Consider the following 24094-nt stretch of genomic DNA (forward strand, 5'->3'; position numbering starts at 1 on the left):
GATGACTTAATAACTAGTGATAGTAACATGAAGAAAGTCACTTAGAATAACTCTATGATCCAGAAGCTATAAAGCTTTTCAAATTGTGAAAAAGACTAACACAGGAGTTCACAAAGTGTCTCTCTAGGATGGCTCTCTTTAAAAGTAAACAAACTGAAGTATGAGTCTTTAGAGATATTGCACAAAATGAATACAAATGTGTAGCACTCTGTCATGTGTGTAATACCTAAATCTAAAACTGTTACTCTATAAATCCAGATCATATAACAAATATAACAAGATAATTGATACTGATGGGAAATATTTACTTTGATAATTATATTCAGTTGTTGAAAGAAGTTGTAAATTAGTAACTCATAAAATAGGTATGTTTGCATATACATAAGGATAAAGTATATACCTCATTAGGGTAATGTTTCTTATAATGGTGTGACTTTCTGTTCCGAAGAATGCTCTCAGAAGTCCTGTCCACATGACGGCGTAAGGGGTACCCTGTTTCAGGACCTTCCTCACTGGAGACTTCATCAGAGACATTTGTTATTGTCCTTTGAGTATCCTAAGTTGGGAGTACACAAAGAGAATTACTGGTAATTTATGACTGTAACTTTAAAACTGTAAAATATTAAATTATACGTATATGCAGGTACACCTTCAAATATCTTCAAAAACCTGAAAGTGAGTAGTATTACCTGATCTTCTTTAAAAACGTTTTACATTAGTGACTATACTGTTATTTTAACTTTAAGAATAATTCAACAGCCATTTGTCAAATACTGTCCTATAACATTTCTGTTCAGGAAAGGATCTGAAATAGCTTAGAAAATTAAGTATATAAAATAGGATAAAAATAGAAAAGAGACCACTTAAAAGAAGCTGAGAAAAAGGAGATGAATTAATTACACTATTTCTACAAACCCCAAATGCCTTCAGTGATTTAATAATGACACAAGGCAGGAAGAAGTGGAGTTGTATATGTAACACAGACAACATTATGTGCATATCAATTTGTATGAGACATCCAGATTTTGGAAATTCTGAAATTGAGAGCCCCAGAGCTTAAGTTTTATTGATATTTTCATGTTGCTCTCATATAACTTTATTAGGTAACAAATAGCTGAAAATGTGTCTGAAAGCTGTGTGACTAAAACTAATCTGTTGAGTGATGATACTGATGTGAGGCTCACATTATCAGAGAGCTAAATGCTTCAAAAATCTAAAATCAGAGTAAGGGGTTCTATTTCACTGCAGCCCCATGCTATTGATTGTATAGCTACCGGTAATGAAAACACATGTATTGATTGCCAAGTAGTTAGCACATACTTCACTCAAATTGAAAAATCAACACAAATGTTCATGCTCACATTTCTACATGTTAACAGAAACATTTTTAATTTGTCCACAACTTTTTTTTTACTCAATTATTTTTTTTTAAAGATTTTATTTATTTATTTGACAGAGAGATCACAAGTAGGCAGAGAGGTAAGGGGAAGCAGTTCCCCTACTGAGCAGAAAGCCAACATGGGGCTCAATCCCAGGACCCTGAGATCATGACCCGAGCCGAAGGCAGAGGCTTAACCCACTGAGCCACCCAGGCGCCCCAATTTACTGTAAGATTTTTAAAGAAAAAACTATTTAACCCAAAAAATTCAATGAAACAAAGACAGAGATGATACTGCATTAGGCTTTGTTACGATAAATGCAGGATATCTTTACTATTTTGGAAAAGTAAACAAATAGTTGTTATTCTTAACTACTATATCCTCAATAAGATTTTTTTTTTCCAAATTAAAAACAAATGTGTTGACCCCAAAGGTAATGAAGGTAGGAAAAAACAAAGTAGTATTTTCTTATGGGGAATAAGAATGAAAGGTCAGATTTCTAGTTCAGTTTCTAAAGTAATGTAGATGTTCCATTTAAACAAATTCGCACACACTCACAAATGAGGAACGAGAAGACAAGGTTCAACAAACATCAACTATAAATTATAAAGTGCCTTAGCATTTTGGAAAAATTGGAGCGTCAATCAATTCAGAAGATGCCATGTTACACAGGAAATCAAATTTATTCATGTAACTTTATTTGATTTCCAGTTTTATCAGTGTGATGTGTAATGGCTCACAGAATAAATTCTGGAGCAAATACAGAATTCAAAGGTGATTCCAATGTCTGAGTCACTTTCCATTCATTGATGTAAAATCATACAAGCAAACTTTTATTTTTATTTTAATCTTTTTGGTGTGTGTTCAAACCTGTGTTTTATTTACCTTTCTAGTTCTTTTATTATGTTAGTCACCATACAATACATCATTTGTTTTTGATACAGTGTTCTAAGATTCATTGTTTGTATATAACATATAGTGCTCTATGCAATACGTGCCCTCCTTAATACAAGCAAACTATTTTAAAAATCACACTTACTTTGCTGGGAATGTTCCTCAGTGTTCCTGGGTGCCAGGCTGCCTCTTCTGGCCGAACAGTTTCACATGGAGGTTCATGGCTTTGGATTCCCTCCTCACTGCTTTTAACAGTCTTTTTCCCTTCGAGGGATACATAGCCATTGTCAGTCTCTGTTGATTTATCAATCGAATTCTTTGCTTTCTTTGATCTAAAAAGAAAAAAATTGCAAAAGCATGTTATGTGGACCTTATTTTAGATGCGTTACTGAGAGAAATTATGATGTTAATAATTAAATCTGGTAGTTATAAATCTGGTAGTTATTTCTCAGAATTTTAATGGCTACCTTATTTTTTTATAATAAGTAACTTAGAAATATAGTATTTATAGGGGTGCCTGAGTGGCTCAGTGGGTTGAGCCTTGGTCTTCAGCTCGAGTCATGATCTCAGGGTCCTGGGATCGAGCCACTCATCAGGCTCTCTGCTCAGCGGGGAAGCCTGCTTCCTCCTCTCTCTCTGCCTGCCTCTCTGCCTACTTGTGATCTCTGTCAAATGAATAAATAAAAAAATCTTTTAAAAAAAAGAAATATAATACTTATCATATAAAATAAATCAATAATTGTAAATCAATGTACAATGTAAATCTCAGTCAGCTTACCTGATAGGTTTTTAAGTCTTAATAAATAGCAATTCTAAGAGACATGCCCTAACTTACCAAACGACTCATGGTCAAAATCACTTGGTCTTTGTGCAAAATCTATGAACAAAATTTTGCCAGTTTTATTACGGTAACAATGTGTTGTAACGTTTTATTTAAAACACTGTTTCTGGGGCACCTGGGTGGCTCAGTGGGTTAAAGCCTCTGCCTTCAGTTCAGGTCATGATCTCAGGATCCTGGGATTAAGCCCTGTGTCAGGCTCTCTGCCGGGTGGGGAGCCTGCTTCCCTTCCTCTTTCTCTGCCTGCCTCCCTGCCTACGTGTGATCTCTGTCTGTTAAATAAATAAATAAATAAATAATCTTTAAAAAATAAAAAATAAACACAGTTTCCTTTTTTTTTTTTAAGTTTTTATTTATTTAAATGACAGACAGAGATTACACGTAGGCAGGGAGGCAGGCGGGGGGGGGGGGAAGCAGGCTCCCTGCTGAGCAGAGAGCCCGATGCGGAGCTTGATCCCAGGACCCTGAGATCATGACCTGAGCCGAAGGCAGCGGCTTAACCCACTGAGCCAACCAGGCGCCCCTAAACACAGTTTCTATAATTAGATTAATTTGCAGTTAGTGGTTTAACTTGGCTTTAACACTTCCATTTACCCAAATATTTTTAGTATATATATATATATATATATATATATATATATATATATCTGATAAATTCATTTTAGTGTACAAAGGAGCTATAGGACCTACTCTAACATAAAAATATGAAAGAAAAGGAAAATTTTATAATATAAGTTTCTAAATAATGGAAGAAGTAGAAATGAAGAAAACCAAAAAAATAAAGAAGTAACTTCTTTCACCCACTGAAATAGTCCTGAAAAAAATAGTACTATCATGTAGCCATTAATTACCTAAAAGGCTACAAATGATATTCTTCATTTATAGGAACTTAATTTTTTTGATATACAAAATACAGCATGGAAAGTAATAAATAAGACATTTTGATTAATAGGCTAAAGCTGGAGGGGTCTTCTTCAGAGACTACAGTGGGTCAAAGAATAGCTATCTAAAAGAAATGGTTAGTAGAAATACAGTTTAAGCCCCACACAAAATGAAAATGTGCTCAATGCAGATTAAGTGTATCATGAAATTTATTGAAAAGCAGTTGCATTTAACTTTACTTAAATAAATCTCCTTGAATTTTCTGCAGAGTATCCATTTTGCAAGGAAAAAAATTAGTAGATTGCCTTCATACAAGTCAAAAAAACAAAAGTTTCAAAACTCAGAAAAGAACTCTGTTTGTTAAGTGTCTGACTTTGGCTCAGGTCATGATCCCAGGGTCCTGGGATGAGCCCGAGTAGGGGTGGTGGTGGGCGGGAGGGCGGGGGAAGTCCCTGCTCAGAGGGTAGTCTGCAGCTCTCTCCCTCCGCCCCTCTCCCCACCCATGCTTGCAACTGCTCCCACTCTCTCAAATAAATAAATAAATAATCTTAAAAAAAAAAAATGCACAAGAGAATTACCTTTAACACTAGAGTTACTCAGTCCTACTGGAATCTTTAACTGTATAGGACCGTAGACCTCACCTATTCTAAATGGTCATTTTGGAAACAATGGATCAGAAATATAAAGAGGTCTAAGCAGCTTATGTAAGGTCCCACAACCACCTAGAGGCAAAGCTAGCACTAGAATACAGACCTTCTGACCATGAGGTTAATTATATTCTCTATACCACCTCCAACTGCCTATCCCCCAATTCTGAGGATAGTCCCTGATAGGATTTCTTCTTCACACACTGATCAAAGCCTAGAAAGCTTTTGTTTTATGCAAACAGACCCCCTCCCTTCTGACCTTCTCCTGCAAGGTTACTAAAGGGAACAGACAGACCTCACTTCCTACATGCTTCACAGAACTCTGATGCTTTCTGATAATTCAGAACACATCCCAACAGAGTTCCAAGGTTCAGAAGTCCTGTCTTCTGACCCTTTTCTTTCTATATAACCCTAAGAGACATGGCAAGACCAAGGGAAAGAGCCACAGAACAAAGACCACTTAAAAGTGGCAGAGGGAGGTGCGCCTGGGTGGCTCAGTCGTTAAGCATCTGCCTTCGGCTCAGGTCATAATCCCAGGACCCTGGGATCAAGCCCCGCATTGGGCTCCCAGCTCAGCCTGAGGCCTACTTCTCCCTCTCCTGTAACCCCTGCTTGTGGTCCCTTCTCTTGCTATGTTTCTCACTGTCAAATAAATAAATAAATAAAATCTTTTAAAAAAACAAAACCAAAAAACAGTGGCACAGGGAAGGAGGAAAATGGATTAGAGAGGAGGAAGGGCAAAAACAGAAAATAAAAGGTATAGAGAAAACTTGTACCTTTTCTCTGTAATAAAAGAAATAAAAACAATAAAACAAAATAAAAAGTGATAAAAACACCAACTACTAATTATCCCCATTACTTTGTGTAATGTGTAGATGTAGAAAAAGACCAAGGGAGGTAAAGATCCTAATATCTTAAAAATGTGAGAAACTCAAAAGACAGAGAAAGCGTTGGGGCGCCTGGGTGGCTCAGTGGGATAAGCCTCTGCCTTCAGCTCAGGTCATGATCTCAGGGTCCCAGGATCGAGCCCCACATCGGGCGCTCTGCTCAGCGGGGAGCCTGCTTCCTCCTCTCTCTCTGCCTGCTTCTCTGCCTACTTGTGATTTCTCTGTCAAATAAATAAATAAAATCTTAAGAAAAAAAAAGAATTTATTATTTAAAAAAAAAAAAAAAGACAGAGAAGGCGTGTGCTGGAAAGGTATCTATGAAGTTTCCTGGAAATTACACTGGGCTTGAACATTGTACAACATGCAGATGTAGAAAAAGACCAAGGGAGGTAAAGTTCCTGATTTCCCAAAGAAGTGAGAAACTCAAAAGACAGAGAAGGCGTGCGCTGGAAAGGTATCTGTGAAGATTCTTGGAAATTACACTGGACTGGAAAAATGGGGGAAAGGAGGTGAACAAGGGAAAAGAAGACTGGAAAGTTGGTAGAACCATTAATGGGAATAGGCAAGAGGAGAAACGTATTTTGGAGGAAGGACAGAAATGCTGGACCTCAAGGGCTTAGGAAACCTGTTAGGATCACTAGGCAGTTTAAAACATTCCCCGGAGGCTAGTAATCAGAGTAGAAAAAGTGGCTGAAAACTTGCAGAGTGAACCAGAACCCTAGAGGGCAAAAAGATAAGGGCCTTGTGAAAAGGGCATGGAATCAGTAGTAAGTCCTGCTTCAGGGATTTTGTAAGGGGAATGTGCACCTTCATTACAGGAGTCAAGACTGGTAAGCCCTAGTAGTACCCACTGCACACACCTTTCAGCTATCTCCCCTCCTCTCTTTATCTCTGCCTACTTGCAGTCTCCTCTGGGTTGTTTCTTTCCTATCTCCTCAAAGCACACAGGACACTCCCAGGCGTGAACAGTAAGTTGGTTTTTCTTGCTGATTTTTCTCAAGAAAATGCAGGTAAGTTGCAAACCAAGCTGAAAGGACAAAGAAAATACTAAATATACATACCACCCTCAGAGTTTACAAAGTAGCTCAAAATACAAATTGAGGCAGGTGGCTATAGCTGGTAGTAATACCTCTCGCAGGAGAACCGTGGCCACAGCACGGCAAGGGCAACCTAGCAACAACCAAGAATGGTGCCTGCTTCGAAGACAAGTTTAGGCAAGGTGTCAGGCGCAGCCCGATGGGGTTGGAAAGGGGCTACATCCAGAGATTAACTGAATCAATATGGAGGACAAATGGGAACCATGTTTTTCAGTGGTAGAGAAGGAAGATAGAAGGACAAAGTTCAAATGAACTTTGAGGTACTGTATTTGAACTGGAGCTATCACTGCAAATCCATGGCTTATAATACATCTAAATACGGAGGTAAATATAAATGTAGAGGAACACACACACACACACACACACACAAACTTCCTAGCTCTAGCCCCAAGATCTAAAAGTAGTAACACTGCAACAGCAATAAGCACTTCTGGCACTCTCGCTCTCTACCTTGCTCTCTTTCTACCACCCTCCTCAAAGAAATGACTGACTCCAGGGCTGAGGCAGAGGAAGGATAAACTGAACCTAAAACATTGTGCAGCCCTAGAAAGAAAGAAAGTGAACAAAGAATGAAAGGGACAAATCAAAAAAGACAAACTGCTCAAAGGGTTCCATTGGCCAATTTAGGCCAATCTGATCATCAAAATGAATAATGACATTAATAAATTGAATAAAATAGAAATCCATGAGTAAATAAATAGGGGAAAGCTTATCCTTACAGAAAAATGCCAATAAATGCAGAAGGAATGACGGAGTTAGAAAAAAAATTACCACTTGGCAACCATCATAGCAATAATTCTGGTAATAATCATCAATGCATGTTAAAACTAGAAGGTGAAGGTGGGATGAGGAATGAGTTATTTTTTATAATCTTAATGTGTCTCCACACAGGACATTTGTTGATGATAAAGGGAAAAACAAATTTACAATGGAGAAATCTGGCAGATATTCCATTAATCAAGTGATTAATGTAAATACCAGTAAGGGGACAAATTTTATGTTGTTTGCCATTTGATAGGATGCAATGAGAAGAACTAAGTATCACTTCTATGATATTCCTGCCAAATTTGCATAACTTGGGTTTCATGAAGAAACATCACACTACTAACTCAGTATTACGCTGCTAATTGTTAAATAACTAGCTCTCCAGAGGTAAAAAGTCCTTCCTTGTCTGTGGTGTTCCCTGATTTCCATGGTGTAAATAACCCCACCATGGCCAATTTCAACTACCAACTGATAATGTGGACCTAGGAGTTGGGAAGAGATAGCACGTTCCAGACTCACAAGTCACTAGGGAATCTGATCCTGACCAGGGGCATAAACCCAAATTAAGGGACTTTGTGCAAAAATGTGAAAACCATATAATTGAGTAAAGGCTGATTCTGCTCCAGAATGAAGGAGACTAGAGAGACATGACCACTATATGCAGCGCATGATCCCAGATTAGAGCTTCTGGAGAAGGAACAAGGCTATTAATAGGGACAATCAGCAGAATTTAAATGGGGTCTCTGAGTGAAAGACATGTGGGAGTTCTCTGCACTGCTCTCTCAACTTTTCTGTAAGTTTGAAATTATTTAAAAATAAAATCGTATCTTCTCTAAAGTACAACTGATTTGTACCTGATTGGGACATTCTAGATTTGAGCATAGGGAAAATGCTGAAAGGACAAAGAGCTGGGAGAGCTAAATTCCAATTAATGTAGGTAAAGAGGGTTAAAGCCCATGACTGCTCTGGGTGGTGTCTAGTGCTGCTTCGCTCATAGTGACATTAACAGCTGAAATGAAGAACCTCACAGAACAATATTTATTTCTCAAAAGGAACATAGGTTACCAAGACTCAGATGTTTAATTACCCATTCCCTTGTTTTAGAGCATAAAGATACTAGGGAAAGGCAGTGGGACTGAGAGATTTACTTAAAATACTAATATTGTAAAATTCTAATTAGACTATTTTTTAAAGGGAAGCTACTTCGTTTAAATCAACTTTTAAAAATGTACAAAAGTAAAGTAAAGCAAGGTGAAGAGCATTTTGGTTTTAAAGTAAGCATATACTTCTAAATCATCATTCTCTACCAAAAATAAAAAACAGGGAAGAGGGCGCCTGGGTGGCTCAGTCAGACATCCATCCTGAGCTCTTAAATTTCAGCTCAGGTCTTGATCTCAGGGTCATGAGTTCAAGCCCTGTACTGGGCTGTTTTAAAAAATAAATGAAATAAAACTAAATTAAAAACAGGGTAGAGAGAAGCTAGTATCAGGAATTAAAATACTGCAGTGTAGAAAAAAATGGTACTTCTTAGTATTATCCACAAAAAAATCTACCTTTTGACAGCTACACTGAATGCATGTAATACACTCATTTAGTAAAAGCAGAATTAACAATTTTTGCTTAGATCAACCCAAACACCATGAGTCACAGGCATGTGGGCAGTGAGTACTGCCTTGAAAACAGGAGATATACAAATCTACAGTGATCTTACTTATTCTGTGATAGAAGAAGTATTTCCTGCATTGGATTTTGAACAAAAAGCATTTGCAAAGAAACAATGTGCAATTCCACTACCATGGTTAAGGCTTGCCATGTTTTATAACTTCAGAGCTAATTCTATAACTCGCCTACTGCCTTAATCTTTGGCATGACCAAGAATTTTCTTTAAAGTATTATGCTTGCCATTCAGGAAGGATAGCTCTATGTCGCAAATACACATAGGAGGAAATGACTTTTAGAAACTTAAATAGTCTAATTAGTGTAGTTCCTTTGTGAGATGGATGATGATTTTGGTCTTGTCTGAAAAAAGGCAAATAAATGTACAACCTGCCCATAAATAAATCATAAAGCTGGATGTGTTTTTCAACATTGAAAACTTTAACTGAAGAGTTAATATAACTTTTAAAGAATTTACTAGCTTGTGAAATCTCAAATGTATTGTATCAAACAAGAAAACCAGTATGTTTCTATTTGAGAAACCTCATCAGGGAAAGAAGCTGAGAGTATTTATTGGTGCTCTAGAAAATACTCAGGGGTATATCAATAGAGCCAACTGAAGATCATCCTTCTAGTACTAAAGGACATTAGAGAGTGGTTATGGGGAAAGTTAACAGTAGCAAATAACTCTTGTTCTAAAACATGGTATGAAATTTCTAGTCCTGCTCTCACTTCTATAAGAGAGCGGGGGGGGGGGGCTAGAGTAACAGAATGCATACCATCTCAGTTATAAGAAAACGACACAGGAGCCTACATATTACCATCACATCTGTGTGCAGCTATGCATACACCTTGAAGATATGCTAACAAAGAGTTTCAAAGACTTATGGGTTTGTATGTTTCCCTATGTATCCTCTACAACAGCTAAGTTTGAGAGATATGCAACAAATTATGTATTATGTACCAGATTTATGTATGGTACCCGTAACTGTTCTAGAACTAGTCCAATTCTAAAACAGAGTGGCTACAGCAACATTAATGAGTTATCTAGTTGTGGCATAAGTTATTTTTAAAAATCTGGGATATACGGACATTTACAAAGTCTTCATCCTTGTCTATGGGAGACAGACTCACCTAGTTTACTGTTTAAATGACTGAACTATTTAAACAGCAGTCACTAAAAACCAAATTTTTAATCCCTGTACCAAAAATTTATGGTGGGACTACATACCACTCTTACTTACATTATATAGTATACTCCATTATGGGAAGAAAGCCAATTTATTAAATCTTTAACTTTCATTTAATTGTTAAATACATTCAATATGGAGGTTAAGTGGGACAGCAATATTTAAGGTAGGTCAGTCAGGGAGCACCTGGGTGGCACAGCTGGTTAAGTGTCCGACTCTTGGTTTCCGCTCAGGTCATGATCTTAGGGTTATGGGATCTAGCCCAGTGCTGGGTTCTGCACTCAGCACAGAGTCCGCTTAAGTGAGATTCTCTCTCCCTCTGCCCCTCCACTCCCCCTCACAACAAATAAATCTTTTAAAAACAAACTCCCCCCAACCCCCAAATACCCGCCAGTCTTTTTAAAATAATAATAATAATAAAGGCTAGGTCAGTTAGGCATGTGAGTTAACATGTGGCCTGGTTTTACTCTGGCATCTGTCTCTAATCTGCCAAGTCAATTTATATTGACTGTTTTTCAGTGATATTGTGATGGTGAAATTAATCCTAAAGGACATGCAAAAAAACCAGTATCTGAATTCCGAAATAGGTATTATGCTGAAGAGATATACTATCTAGATATAATTCTTCCTACTCAATCTTTTTAGTAGATATTATAATTGTGCTAATTTGAGACTATAATTCTTTAAAACTAAAGTACTAAATACTTAGGATATATGGTTGATTTCTACATCTTTGTAAATTGATATTTTCTTTGGCTTTGTTTTCTTAGTTTCATAGAGTTCTTTTACATAAATACTATTTTTTTTCAAATGAGAAACATGTCTTGTTTAAAAAAATAGTTTTATCTTAAGAATGAAATGTACTTAGAAATTATAAATAGAGCCTTTCCAACTTATAAACACAGGATGTAAAAATAGTAGTTTTCTTCCTAACATCTAGAAAACCAAAAGACACTATACACAAAGCTTAGACATCTGAGGGGCTATACATTTATTTTTGCATGGGTGATGCTAATTCAGATACCTTAATGGAAGTATCCAGCTTTTCAATTTATTATCACCAGAAACAATTTTAAGTCTCAGCTGATCTTGCAGTTTAAGGCCTAACTTATCCAAACTTGAAAGAACAAGACATCATCAAGATTTCAGAACTCGATTTAGAACTTCCAAAATTAACATTTTTCTTAAGATCTTTTTGTACCTAATATTTAAAACATTCTCATTCATATGCTAGCAAACCAGTTCCAAATGAAACAGCTGAAAATAGTACAACTTTAAAAACATTTAGATTATAAAGTTGTCACTTTAAAGAGAATAAATCCAAAGGGATTTAGCCATTACATTATCAATGACTGGTAGTCAAGGTCATTCTACAGCCCAAAGGAAGAAAATTGAAGTGTGAATCTCATTTGACTAAAGAAACACAGCAGAAATCCAAAGGCACTAAAACCTACTGATCTAGGGGCATTTTGAATGCTATGTAACAGAAGACAACCAAAACAACTAAATGATTCCCCAAAGCAAAACACAGTCACTGTGCTATTTATTTTATAACTGCTCATCTCATCAGAAAGTCTTGCGATATGTGTGTAAGACACTGATTTTGCAGAGATAAAATTATCATATCCTACTGTCAGAAAAGAGAGCTATTTATTAAAAGAAAAAAAAACAATGCAATTCAAATTCAGAACAAAATACAACAAAATAAAACGTAAATCTTTTCTGGATGAAGAAGAGGTGGTTGGAATAGTCAAGGGATCCAATTTAATGCCACGTTATTTCAAACTATTAGGTTTTTGTGCAATTTCCCTCAAAATTACAAGCAATGAAAATACCCCAGGATACAACTGCTTAATTTTCCAATATAAGACAAACTTGATCATAAAAGCACAATCACAAAGGGATGAAATAATTATATTAGGAGAGGAGTTAGTAAAAGTGTTCAAAATAGTTATGTGCAGTATCCCTTTTCTTGACTTATTAACTTAGCAACTTTTATTGTTATACTTGGTTTTACTCCGTATACTCAGTAGTTTGATCATACCATCTTAACATTTTTTACATTTATTACATGTCTATGTAAACTAATAAAATAACTCTGAAATGTTCTGAATTAACTTTTCAAAATAATAATACAAGACTGAGTTAGGTTTATTTTTGCAGTTTGCCATAATTACATTTTCCTATTTGGTAAATGTTTACTGTGATACAAACTATACAAAAAGCCCAATTTGACCATAGTGCCGATAAAAACAGAATAATTTAATAGAAGTAAGGTGGTACTTGAGAAATCACATAATAAATAAAAATCAAGAAATCCCAACTAGATATACTTTGATGTATATACACTCATGCTCACACAGGTATATTTACACAGATTCCAAGGTAAACTTTATGGTCTCTATTATTCCATTATCTATATATAGCATTATAATTTATCAAAACAAAATCCATAATGGGAATATCATAGCTAAAGTCATTAATATTATATTACCTAAGACTGAAGTGCCGGAAAAGGGACAGTGCATCTCTACGCCATATAAAGCCTTGAATAAATACAAACCCTGATAAAAAGAAAGCGGCGTGCCAGAGATCTCTGAAGACAGTGCCCACGCTGTAAGAGGTGCTGGTACTGTGGCTCTGAGCTGCTCCCTCCTGTGTGTTATCTGTGGTGCTAGAACCATCTCCTTCCCTATGGACTTCCAAATGTGCTGCTTTTCTTAATTTCCTTGATCAGAAGAGATTAAGAGCAGAAGGTGGCTTTAAAATGTTAACAACCACTCTGTTGGTAGCACATTCAAAATTATGACCAAATATAAAGACAGGAACTTTAATACACAATAAAATTCAGTTATTAACGGGAGAAAAGTTAACGTCAACATTAAGGTACATATTCAAGAGCAACTTCTATAAATGTTGGGTTATTGTTCCTTGTTCACACTGACAGGTGAGTGAACATTAGGTTGTAACGATATCATTGGACAGATTTTTACAAAGCATTTCTTCCCTATTTGAATGCCACTTATCTGCAGAAGAAGAAAGAAAAAAATTTAGACAGAGAGAATTACAATCTAACTGATCAACAATGCTATTTATCTAGTGTCGGTATTATCTTTTGACCAGGAGAAGGGCTTAAATCTCAACATCCCCAAACTGCAAATGTCGCAATCTCTTAGCAACCATATTCAAAGGAGGAATTGCTCCAAAAGACCCTTAAACAGAACTCCATTGTGCTGAGTGGCCAGAGAGACTTGCTACGCTTACTTAATCAAGAGACAATATTAAACAACTTCGAATAGTATTTAATAAACAGAATTTAGCTGAATTTTTTTCCTGGCTATTGATTTTGCTGAAGTATCTTATAAGTACAAGATTTTGTAAATAGAGGGAATTATCAGCAATTCCAGCTAATATATTCCCTACAATATCAAGTGCCTTGGAAATGAGCTTTAGGAAAGAAAACAAAAACAGGTATGTGGTCTCATAATGGCCTTGAAGCAAACACATAAACTAAATCATTTGGTAGCTAAGCTTCCTGGTCTATTTAATGGAAGAGTGGCTTTATAAGATAACATTTTATTTGAGTCAAGAACAATCCTAGATTCAAATTACACAAATCCACACAAAGGCTGCTTTTAAAAGAGTACCTTCTTCTTTTACCCCCTGCACTGAGAGGGGGTTTTGGTGTTCTTGTTGACACAATCTGGCAGTGCACAGTTCCCAGGAGCAGCATCAGCCATATTGGCCCAATCACTTCCGTCAGAGGTATGCTATGTGGACTAGAAGCGGAACAGAATAACACTATTGCAGCAACTACAAAGAGGGAAAGAAAATATGTTTAATTATAGATCTGACAGTCACCTCTTCAAAACGTTAAAAACTGTATTAACATTGCTTCTTCCAGATTATTTTTCTAACTTTAAATTAGTTAAAAACATCACTGCAGACAAGCTCTTTCAGACTATTTTTTTGTTTGCCACTAGCTAACCACAGTATTCGGCAATAAACTCCTGGAACAAGATAACATCCAACACAGTCTCTAAAGCATTTTTATGCTGCAATGAAAACCAGCTGCATATGAATCCAAGGGCATTCCTGATAAGATCACAGACAATCAAAAGAAACACTAACCTCAAGTGCACGTAATTGCTTTGTTTTACAAACAAGGAAATCTATGATAGGTGTATAATAAGGCTATAAAGAGCTTCTTTTCAAATAGAGATTTATCTGCTCAGAAATAACAACATAAATTTACTTGGGTAAATTCTTCAGGGAAACGAGTAAACACTCACCAATGCTAAGACTGCCACATGAAGAAGAGATCTTGTTTTTGCTTGCTTAGCATCTTCTATACTTTACAGACTGACCTTACGTCTATCTTTTGGGAGCCTGCCTCCTTTATCTGTCAATCAAATCGTCTTATTTCTCCCACTTTAGGGACAGATGTGTTATCTAGTCTTACCAGGGTCTTAATTGTGGGCACAGGAATTAATAATGAGATGGGCATGTAACCTTAGCAGGACCAATCAGAATCTTTTTCACGGATTAATAGAGGTAGATAGAAAGGCCTTTCTCCCACATCACAAACAGTAAGGACTAAGGAAATATGAAATTGCCAGGGGCCACATCAGCCACCTCCTTAAGAGAGATGAGACCAGCACAATGAGAATAAAATCACCAGTATAAAAAGTGAAGATATCATGTGAGCCGCTAGATCCAGAAATGCTTGAACACAGGGCCTATGAGATCCTAATTCTGTTTCAGCATAATTGGAGAATTTGAAAATTAGATTTTTGTGCACTTTGTTAGCTGTGATTATTGTAATGTGCTTATGTAAGGTGCATATTTTGAAGAGATGCATGTCGATGTATTCAGGAGTAAAACATCATGATCTATATAATTTACTTTAACAAACTATATTAAGTACATATTCTAAAATATAATGATTTAATTAAAAAGATGGGCATATGCTATTTAGAATGACTATGTAACATGTAAATCAGGACTCTTTTGAGAGTGAAAGGAGAGTTGTTAATAAAAGCACAAGGACAACACAAGTAGATTTGGACACTTGGACAGCCCCAAGCAAACTGAATAAATAGCTATCCCAGTTATTGTTTTTGTAGTAGTCTATCTAGTTTTCTGGGTTTTTGGAAAATTTTTATGATCAGCGGCATAAACAAAAACAACACTTTTTACAAAAGCTAGCTTGCATTTGTTTTTTTTTTTAATTTTATTTATTTATTTGACAGAGAGAGAGATCACAAGTAGGCAGAGAAGCAGGCAGAGAGAGAGGGAGAAGCAGGCTCCCCGCTGAGCAGAAAGGCCACATGTGGGGCTCAATCCCAGGACCCCAGATCATGACCCGAGCTGAAGGCAGAGACCCATCCCACTGAGCCACCCAGGCACCCCTTGCATTTGGTTTCTGCCACCTGCAACTGAAAGGATCCTGGTCTACCATACCAAGATATAAGCTTCAAATACCAGTTCATCTCCTCACATGTGTTAAAAGGTATCATAAACACAACTACTCAGCTTTATGTTCTCCTGAATAATAAGTTCCTTTACAAAGAAAAAAAAAAGACTTAAATTTCTTAAAATGCCAATCATCTTTATGAATTACCCAGGAATGTAACTCAAAAATCTCTGCTTGTTCTGTAATAAGAGTCCAGAATTTTGAAAACTCTAGTCTTTGCTGTTTTTAATATGAACTCTGATGTGACCTTTGTTAAATCCCTTGACCTTTTTGAGCCTTGGTTTATTTTTTTTGTACAATAAAATAGGATGTAGGTACTATAAATTCATGTGAGGTGATACATACAAAACACTTTGGGGGCACCTGTGTCGCTCAGAGGGTTAAAGCCTCTGCCTTTGGCTGAGGTCACGATCCCAGAATCCTGGGATCGAGACCCACATCAGGCTCTTCTGCTCAGCGGGGAGCCTGCTTCCACCTCTCTCTCTTTCTCTACCTGCCTCTCTGCCTACTATGATCTGTATCTATCAAATAAATAAAATCTTTAAAAAAAAAAAGCTTCTTACAGAAGTGAATGTGTACTTAACACTGGCAAATAGTACTTTTACTTGCTATCATTAACTTAACTACCTTTAAAAAGAAGGGGGATGCAAATGCAACTTAAGAGGTTCAGAGTTTCAGGGCATCTTGGTGGCTCAGTGGGTTAAGCGTCTGCCTTTGGCTCAGGTCATGATCCCAAGGTCCTGGTTTCAAACCCCAGATTTTCTCCGTCTCCCTCAGCTGCTCCCCCTACTTGTGTTCTTTCTCTGTCAAATAAATGAATAAAATCTTAAAAAGAAAAAAAAAAAAAAGGAAAAAGAAAGAAAGGTTCAAAGTTTCCTGGGGCGCCTGGATGGACCCAGTGGGTTAAGCCCTTCACTCTTGGTTTCAGCTCAGGTCATGATCCCTGGGTTCTGGGATCAAGCCCGGCATTGGGCTCCATGCTCAGCAAGGAGTCTGACATTCTCTCTCTTTCTCTCCCTCTACCCCTCCCCCCACAACTCTCCCTCTCAAATAAATACATAAATATTAAAAAGAAAAAAAAAAAAGAGAGGTTGAGTTTTGGGCACAGACAAGAACATCTTTAAAAACTTTAGATTTTGTATAACCTCTTTCTGGTTATTTATCTGTATTCTTTCAGCCCTATCAACACCATCCTCTGGTGGGGCTGGGAACCAACAAACCGTATTTTGTATCTTAATAGGAAGTTGTTATATTCTATAAAATTCTGCCACATGAAGAAGAGATCTTGTTTTTGCTTGCTCAGCATCCTTTATACTTTACAGACCGACCTTACGTCTCTCTATCTTTTGGGAGCCTGCCTCCTTTATCTGCATCAGGAAAAGCTGGGGGCAAGGGAGCAACTTTATCCCCCCCCCCTTTTTTTTCCTGGTTGTGCCTGTATCCATATCCCTTCTATGGCCTCAGTTCCTAAGACAGTGGTTCTGGTATAACCTCCAACCTGTTGTTCCCCTTTAAGTGAAGGGTTACAAAGAAATCATTCACTTCTCTTATATACTGTTAAGTTATACTTTTTGATCATTTAATGAAGTCCAATGAACTAGACAGAACTACTAAAGATTTTTGGTGGGCAGTACTTCTACAGATTCCTCTAAGAACTCAACTAAGACAAAATGTTTTATTAGGCATGAAAGTTCCAAGGCAGGATTTCACATACTGGTCAAGCAGAACTCTAGGGATAATCATTAGAAATATAAGATATCTAAAGTTTAATTTTTAGGTCAATCTTTGAGATTTAGTGGCAGATGTTAGGCACTGGGAATAGTAAGACAAATAAGACCACAGTCTCTGCTCACTGCCTCTCCTCAATTTAGAAGAAAAGAGGGACACATAAAGAAACAAAATACCTATAATAGACTGAATTACGCCCCCCACCCTATTCATACGTTGATGCCCTACAGTGTCTATATGGATGTAGTAAAGGTTGAATGAAGTCCTAAGGATGGAGCCTTAGTCCAATAGGGCCATTGTCCTTTTAAGGCAAAGAGATACCAGAGATCTTGCTCTGCTCACACACAGCGGAAAGACCATGTGAGGACACAGTGAGCAGGCCGCCATCCACAAGTCAGTAAGAGAGACCTCACCAGACACCAATCTGATGCCACCCTGATCTCAGACTTCCAGACTCTAGAACTGTAAGAAAATAAATCTCTGCTGCTTAAGCCACACAGTCTATGGTATTTTGTTAGGGCAGCCCAAGCAGACTAATACAATACCTATGAAGAGTGCTATATATTGGGAGGGTGGATAGGAAAGGATTCTCAAAGAAGGTGGCACCTGATGCCTAGTCTAACTGAGAAAACAAGTAGATGCAGATTAGGTAAATATAAGGGAAGAAGGCTACTCAAAGAAAGGGGCAGACAGAAGGCAGACAGAATTAAAACACACACACACACACACACACACACACACACACCCCACAAACAACACAAAAAAGAAAGAGCAAAGAGCTAATTTAGCCTGGTAAAACCTGGGGAGAGATTCAACAAGGGACAGACTAAAAACGTGGTTTTCCTCTTAAAGGCAACAATAACTAGGAAGAGATTTAGACCTTAAGTGGCTAGTCTGAATTTCCAATTTAAAAGGTAAAAGGACAGAAGGTAGAAGATATAAGGGCTCTTGGCAGTAATCTGGGTGAGAAATGACATAAGCAAAAAGCATAAATGGAGTCGAGAATACATAGCTGAGATACTTAAAAGGCATGTAATTGAAATAAAAAACTATACAAAGTTATACAAAACCAAATCTGACTGCACATGATTCCTTCTACTTCTTAGGAGAAAGGTGGGATAGAGAATAAGGTAATTCAGAGCACTGCACCATACTTTTCTATGCAAAAATGTGTAGGCACAGGGGTTTCGAGCAGTACCAGCAGATTCCTGGGGTCATTAAGGCTGATATCATTTTGTCACTGGCTGTGACTCGAAGCAGGTTAAATCACTTCTTTTATTTAGTAGGAGAATATTCAGTGTTCACCACTTAGGAACACTTACAATGTCAAACTTTGGTTCTGAAATGAAAAATATCTTTTTCATGTCTCATCTAACCTGTCTTCCTTATTTAACATAGACAAGCCAGTAAGTAAATTTCAGACACAATATATGCCCTCTAGTTACAATGGAAACTAGTCATTATAATAGCAAAAGATAGCAAAAAGCTTACATGTCCAACACTGATACAGCACAGAATATTTTACAATAATTTAAAATGTATTTTTAAGACTCTGATACTTATGATGACATAAGGCAAAAAAATATAGATTTTTATACAGATTAATCTCAACATTTAAAAATGTTGCAAAGTAAACTGAAAGGTAAGATTTTGGGTAGGTAGGGGCACCTGGGTGGCTCAGTGGGTTAAAGCCTCTGCCTTCTGCTCAGGTCATGATCCCAGGGTCCTGGGATCGAGCCCCGCATCGGGCTCTCTGCTCGGCAGGGAACCTGCTTCCTCCAATCTCTCTCTCTGCCTACTTGTGATTTCTGTCTGTCAAATAAATAAATAAAAATCTTTATAAAAAAAAAAAAAAGATTTTGGGTAGGTAAATTAAAAAAAAAATTTCCTACATTTTCTAAATTTTCTGCAAAGAATATTATTATTTCTTTAATTAGAAACACACACATAGTCTCTCCACTGATAAAAATCACAAACCTTCAGAGTTTACTCCCTTTCATGTATATAAGATGTACCCTGGCTTAAAAGAAACAACTTTACCTAAATAAATGTCTATAGGTTTTATTACATTTTCATTTACTTAAGACATTTATCTGAAAAAAGAAAAGATATTTACCTTTTTACTTAAGAGTTTGTTGATAAAACATATTTAAACAATCATTCAGGATTACAATCATGTTTTTAAAAAAGCAAGACATTAGAATGACTGAAAGGATAACCACTAAATTAAAATCACTGTTTTTATTAGAGCACAGGGATGTGAGTGGTGTCTTCCTCAGGCCTCCGAGCGCTCTCCAGCATCATATATTATGCATTATATGCTGTGGCTCTGACTCGGCACCCAAGTGCGTCCGTGCTGGTAGGCAGCATACTGGGACTGTTGAGCACGTGGCTCTGCAGACAGACTGCTTAGACTTGAATATAGACTCTCCTGCACCTGCAGACTGTGTGACTTTGAACCCTCAGGTCCTTCAGATCCCTTTCTGTCAGGTGGAACACCAGAACCTGTACTTCCCTGCATGGTGGTTGTGAGAATTAAACGAGAATCTGAAGAGCACTCAGAAAATGGGGTACAGATTCTCCGTATGGAATGAGGATAGTCTCAGAAGACAATGGTTAAAAGAAATAAGAAACCATGGCTGAGACAGGAAAAATGAACTCATACAGCTTGTATAAAAAAGACTGGTGGTAGGTATATGTGGTATGTATGTGTATTTGAAGAGACTTTCTAATGGTTAAATACCTCTCAATCTGTATTTTTCTTTAGCCATCCACAGATTCTAATTTTCATTAAATTATATTGGAAAATAACTGCTTTGTTTTTTCAAACATTTTTAATACCAAACCAGCTATATTTTATTAAATGAAATATCACAATCAATGTGTATCTTCACACTTAGTATAATTAGTACGTGTTTTTTAAAAAAGCCTTAGTAACTCTAAATACATAACACCCTGAAAGTTAAAAGCAAAATGAATTTCTATCACTTAATTATACCTTGCAAAAGATAAAGGACAAGAAGCCAGAAAAAGATGACTTTTGATGTTACTTGTAACCACCACCGGAAGAAAAAGGGGAAAAACACAACTCGAACAATTCCCTTTCTAGTCAGAGAAGTCCAAGGACTTTCAGGTTTTGCCTTTGCAAATGCAGACCCTGGAAAAAGTAAAATAAAATGACATAGTACATTTATCATTCTTTAATTTCCTTTGAGAAAAAATTTCAATATCTGAAGAAAAACTATGTCTAATTTTATTTTGCATTACACTATGAGAAATGCCCAATTTTGGGTATTAGACGCATTTAAAAACATTCTTCATGCTATCATATTAACTCAGGTACTCTGAAAAAAAAAACAATTTTTAACTGAAATAACAGAATTTCTCCCACATATTTTATAAATATAAGACAATGTTCAAATGTCAGTTTCAATTAGGAATTAAAAGTTACTTTAAAAAAAAAAGTTACTTTCATTTTTATAACCAAGCCATATAGCTTGCTAGGCAAACGCAAGCTGGTTTTCTTTTCTTTTTATTATTTCTTAGACCGATCTTTAGTGGGAGTAAAGACTAGTCAATGGTATTTAAATACCTCCATTATCCCTTTCTTGTACAAGTCCTGCCTTCACTTACACTCACATTGCTTTTATTCCTACAAACATATATCTAACCCACTTTGAATTCTCTTCCTTCAAGGTCAATTTCTAATTGCATTAAGCTTCAATTTATTCAAGACTCACCTCTTACAAGATCAACATCTATGAGGTCTGGTTTCACATGTGCTGTTTTCTTTGGTTTATTCCTTAAACCCTACAATATATTAAAGTAGAACTGGTAAGAGAGTAGATCTTAGAAGTCCTTATCACAAGAAAAAAAAAATCTTTGTAACTGGGTATGGGGATGGATGTTCACTACTTATTGTGGTATCATTTCTCAATACGTACATATCTCAACATATATAAATATCAAATATGGAATCATGCTGAATACCTAAAAGTAATATTATCTCATATGTCAATTATACCTCAATAAAAAAATAGTATTGGAATTCAATAGATGTATTTTAAAATCCAGGCTAATAAAAAATAATCAAATTCTAAAGATTTCAACTAAAAAAAACTTTAAGGAATATACTGGAGAAAAATATAAAACACGACATCTTTGTTACAACTGGAACATAAGTATAGTATTTTAATACATTTTATTATTTCCCAAAAGGATCAATTTAGGGATGTGTGGACAGGGGAGGGCTGTTTATTACTGAAAGCAAAATTCTAGAACGACTATCACTACAACCCAATCTGGATGTGCAGTCTGAGACGGTCCATGAGACTGTGTGAGCCCAGGTTTGCACAGGAGAGTATGTTGAGGCTGGCTGGGGGAGCAGGGGCCCTGAGAGGCCCTCAGGGGTGATGCTGGGGATGCTGCTGCAGGAAGCAGTAGCTCACAAAGCTGGGGACAGACAGGGATGCAGACTTCTCAGCTGATGCCAACAACGTGGGGGTGGTATTAGCTGAGACCCAGAGAGGATGATGCATACCTCAGGATCGCCACTATGTTCACATGCCAACCACTAAGGAGACCACGATACCACCTAGTCACCTTAGAACTTAGACGCCATGCCCAGGCGAAGGAGGAAGTGAAAGCGGAAGTCACAAATTTAATTAGTTTAAACTCGGAATTATTGAACACTAAGGTTAAGTTTCTGCCACCAGTGTACAGAATGGGAATAAGGGTAGAGATCAAAATCATCGAACACACACACATACACACACACACACACACACACACAACTTAAAAGTAGGATGTTAAGAATTGGAAGGGCTTAGGCTAAATTCCCCAAGAAGCCAAGTGCTGAGATATGAGACACGGTGTTTAGATGATTTGTTTACTATTCCTTCAATTAATCAAGTAACTGAGCAGTAAATTCTATTTGGTCCTGATCCAAAAAACGATGACCCCTAAGGTAAAAATTTAGTTAAGTACTGTTTGCATCCAAAACAAAGAAGAGGAGACTACTTGAGCTCAGAATTAACTGAGATGTTTAAACCAAATGCACCCTGAAATCAAGAAGCAATGAACTGTTGAACCCTTTCAAATAGTCTGTCCATGTGAAGTTGGAAACTACTCAAGAGGTACAAAAACAAGAGAAAAAAAGAGGATAGAAGACATAGTCATGGTAGTTTTATATATAGTCGGTCCTCATATTCATAGATTCTTTATTTGCAAATTTATTTTATTCCCAAATCAATATTTGCTGCACTTTTGCAGTCATTTGCAGATATGCACGAAGTTAAGAGTGGCAAAAAATTTGAGTCACCCAAAGTGTGTGAGTGCACACACTCCCAGCTGCAGTCAAACAAGGCAACAATCTGCCTTCTTATTTCAGCTCTCATGCTGAAAATAAATATCCTTTTCACAGTCAATTTCATGCTGGGTTTTGCTTTTTTTGTACTTCTTGTTGGTAATTTTGTTGTTTAAAAATGGACCTCAAGCACAGTACTGAAGTGCGGTCTAGTGGTCTAGTGTTCCTACGTGTAAAGAAGGCTGTGATGTGCCTCACTGAGAAGATGTGTGCTAGATGAGCTATGTTTGGGCTTGAGTTACAGTGTCATTGGCCATGAGTTCAGTTGTTAATGTAGCAACAACATCTATTAAATACGGTGTCTTTCAACAGAAACATACATAAAACAAGGATATGTACTGATCACTTGATAAAGTGTGACTAGAGGTGGAGAAATGGTCAGTATCTGCTAATTCAGTGTTCATGCTGACTTTATAGAACATAACTCCTGTGAATTAAAGAGACCTGACTGCATCTGTACTTTATTTCCCATTTTAATTCATGATAGAGTGGCTCGCAAACTATGAATCATCCCCAGTATTTTGCAAACTGGAAAAGCAATTCTAATAATACATATGTGTAAAAACAAAATTTCATTAATAGAGAGCTATTTAAATTTGGTATGAAATTTGAGATTTAACCTTTATTACTGCCAACATTTTTAACAGTACTACATATTTTGATTTATTTCTTTTATACATTATTTTTTCACATAATTTGAAAATAATCTTATTGCCAATGTTTTATGACAAATCTGAAGCTTAATTTACTGCTGTATACCTAAAATTTTTATCAGGTTGTTTCAAGAACTTAAAGTTCTTATGAGAGGAACAGTAAATTAAATTGATTTATGCAATTGTGTTGTTTTTCAACATGTTCATTCTTCTTGACCTCTTTCATATGTGGTTCATTTCCTATTTAATATTTTTTTAAAACTTTAGTTTGAGCTACATTGTAGAGTCACAGCACAACTGCCGGTTTTATTTATTTATTTATTTATTTTGAGAAAGTATGTGCACATGAACAGGGGAAGGAGGAGGTAGAAGGAGAGGGAGAGCGCGAATCTTAAACAGGCTCCATGCCCAGCAGAGACTGACATAGGGCTCGATCTCACAATCTTAAGATCATGACCTGAGCCAAAAATCAAGAGTCAGACACTTAACTATTTATTATATTTTTTTCTAATTGCCAGCTTTGATAAAACTCACCTTCATGGTAACATATCAGAATATTTAGAGAGTTTAAAATAAGAAAAGCAAAGAAAAACTTCACTGATATATCATCTAACATTAATGATTTTAAACACAAAAG

The 24094-nt window shown here is 36.6% G+C and overlaps 1 protein-coding gene across 3 annotated transcripts in view; it reads right to left on the reverse strand.

Annotated features, from left to right (window-relative positions):
* PHTF2 (putative homeodomain transcription factor 2) overlaps positions 1-24094 on the reverse strand; it is a 118915-nt gene that overhangs the window by 27475 nt on the left and 67346 nt on the right. For 2 of the 3 annotated variants that reach the window (XM_059396966.1, XM_059396965.1), the window contains exons 4-9: positions 21180-21249; positions 20438-20596; positions 13883-14048; positions 12799-12963; positions 2419-2605; positions 401-556 (exon numbers count right to left, since the gene is read on the reverse strand). In XM_059396966.1, coding sequence (XP_059252949.1) covers positions 401-556; positions 2419-2605; positions 12799-12963; positions 13883-14048; positions 20438-20596; positions 21180-21249 — 903 coding nt within the window. The remainder of the gene's footprint in view (positions 1-400; positions 557-2418; positions 2606-12798; positions 12964-13882; positions 14049-20437; positions 20597-21179; positions 21250-24094) is intronic. The other variant, XM_059396967.1, reaches the window with a different exon arrangement.

Source organism: Mustela nigripes, chromosome 4 (assembly GCF_022355385.1).
Source record: "Mustela nigripes isolate SB6536 chromosome 4, MUSNIG.SB6536, whole genome shotgun sequence".
NCBI lineage: Eukaryota > Metazoa > Chordata > Mammalia > Carnivora > Mustelidae > Mustela > Mustela nigripes.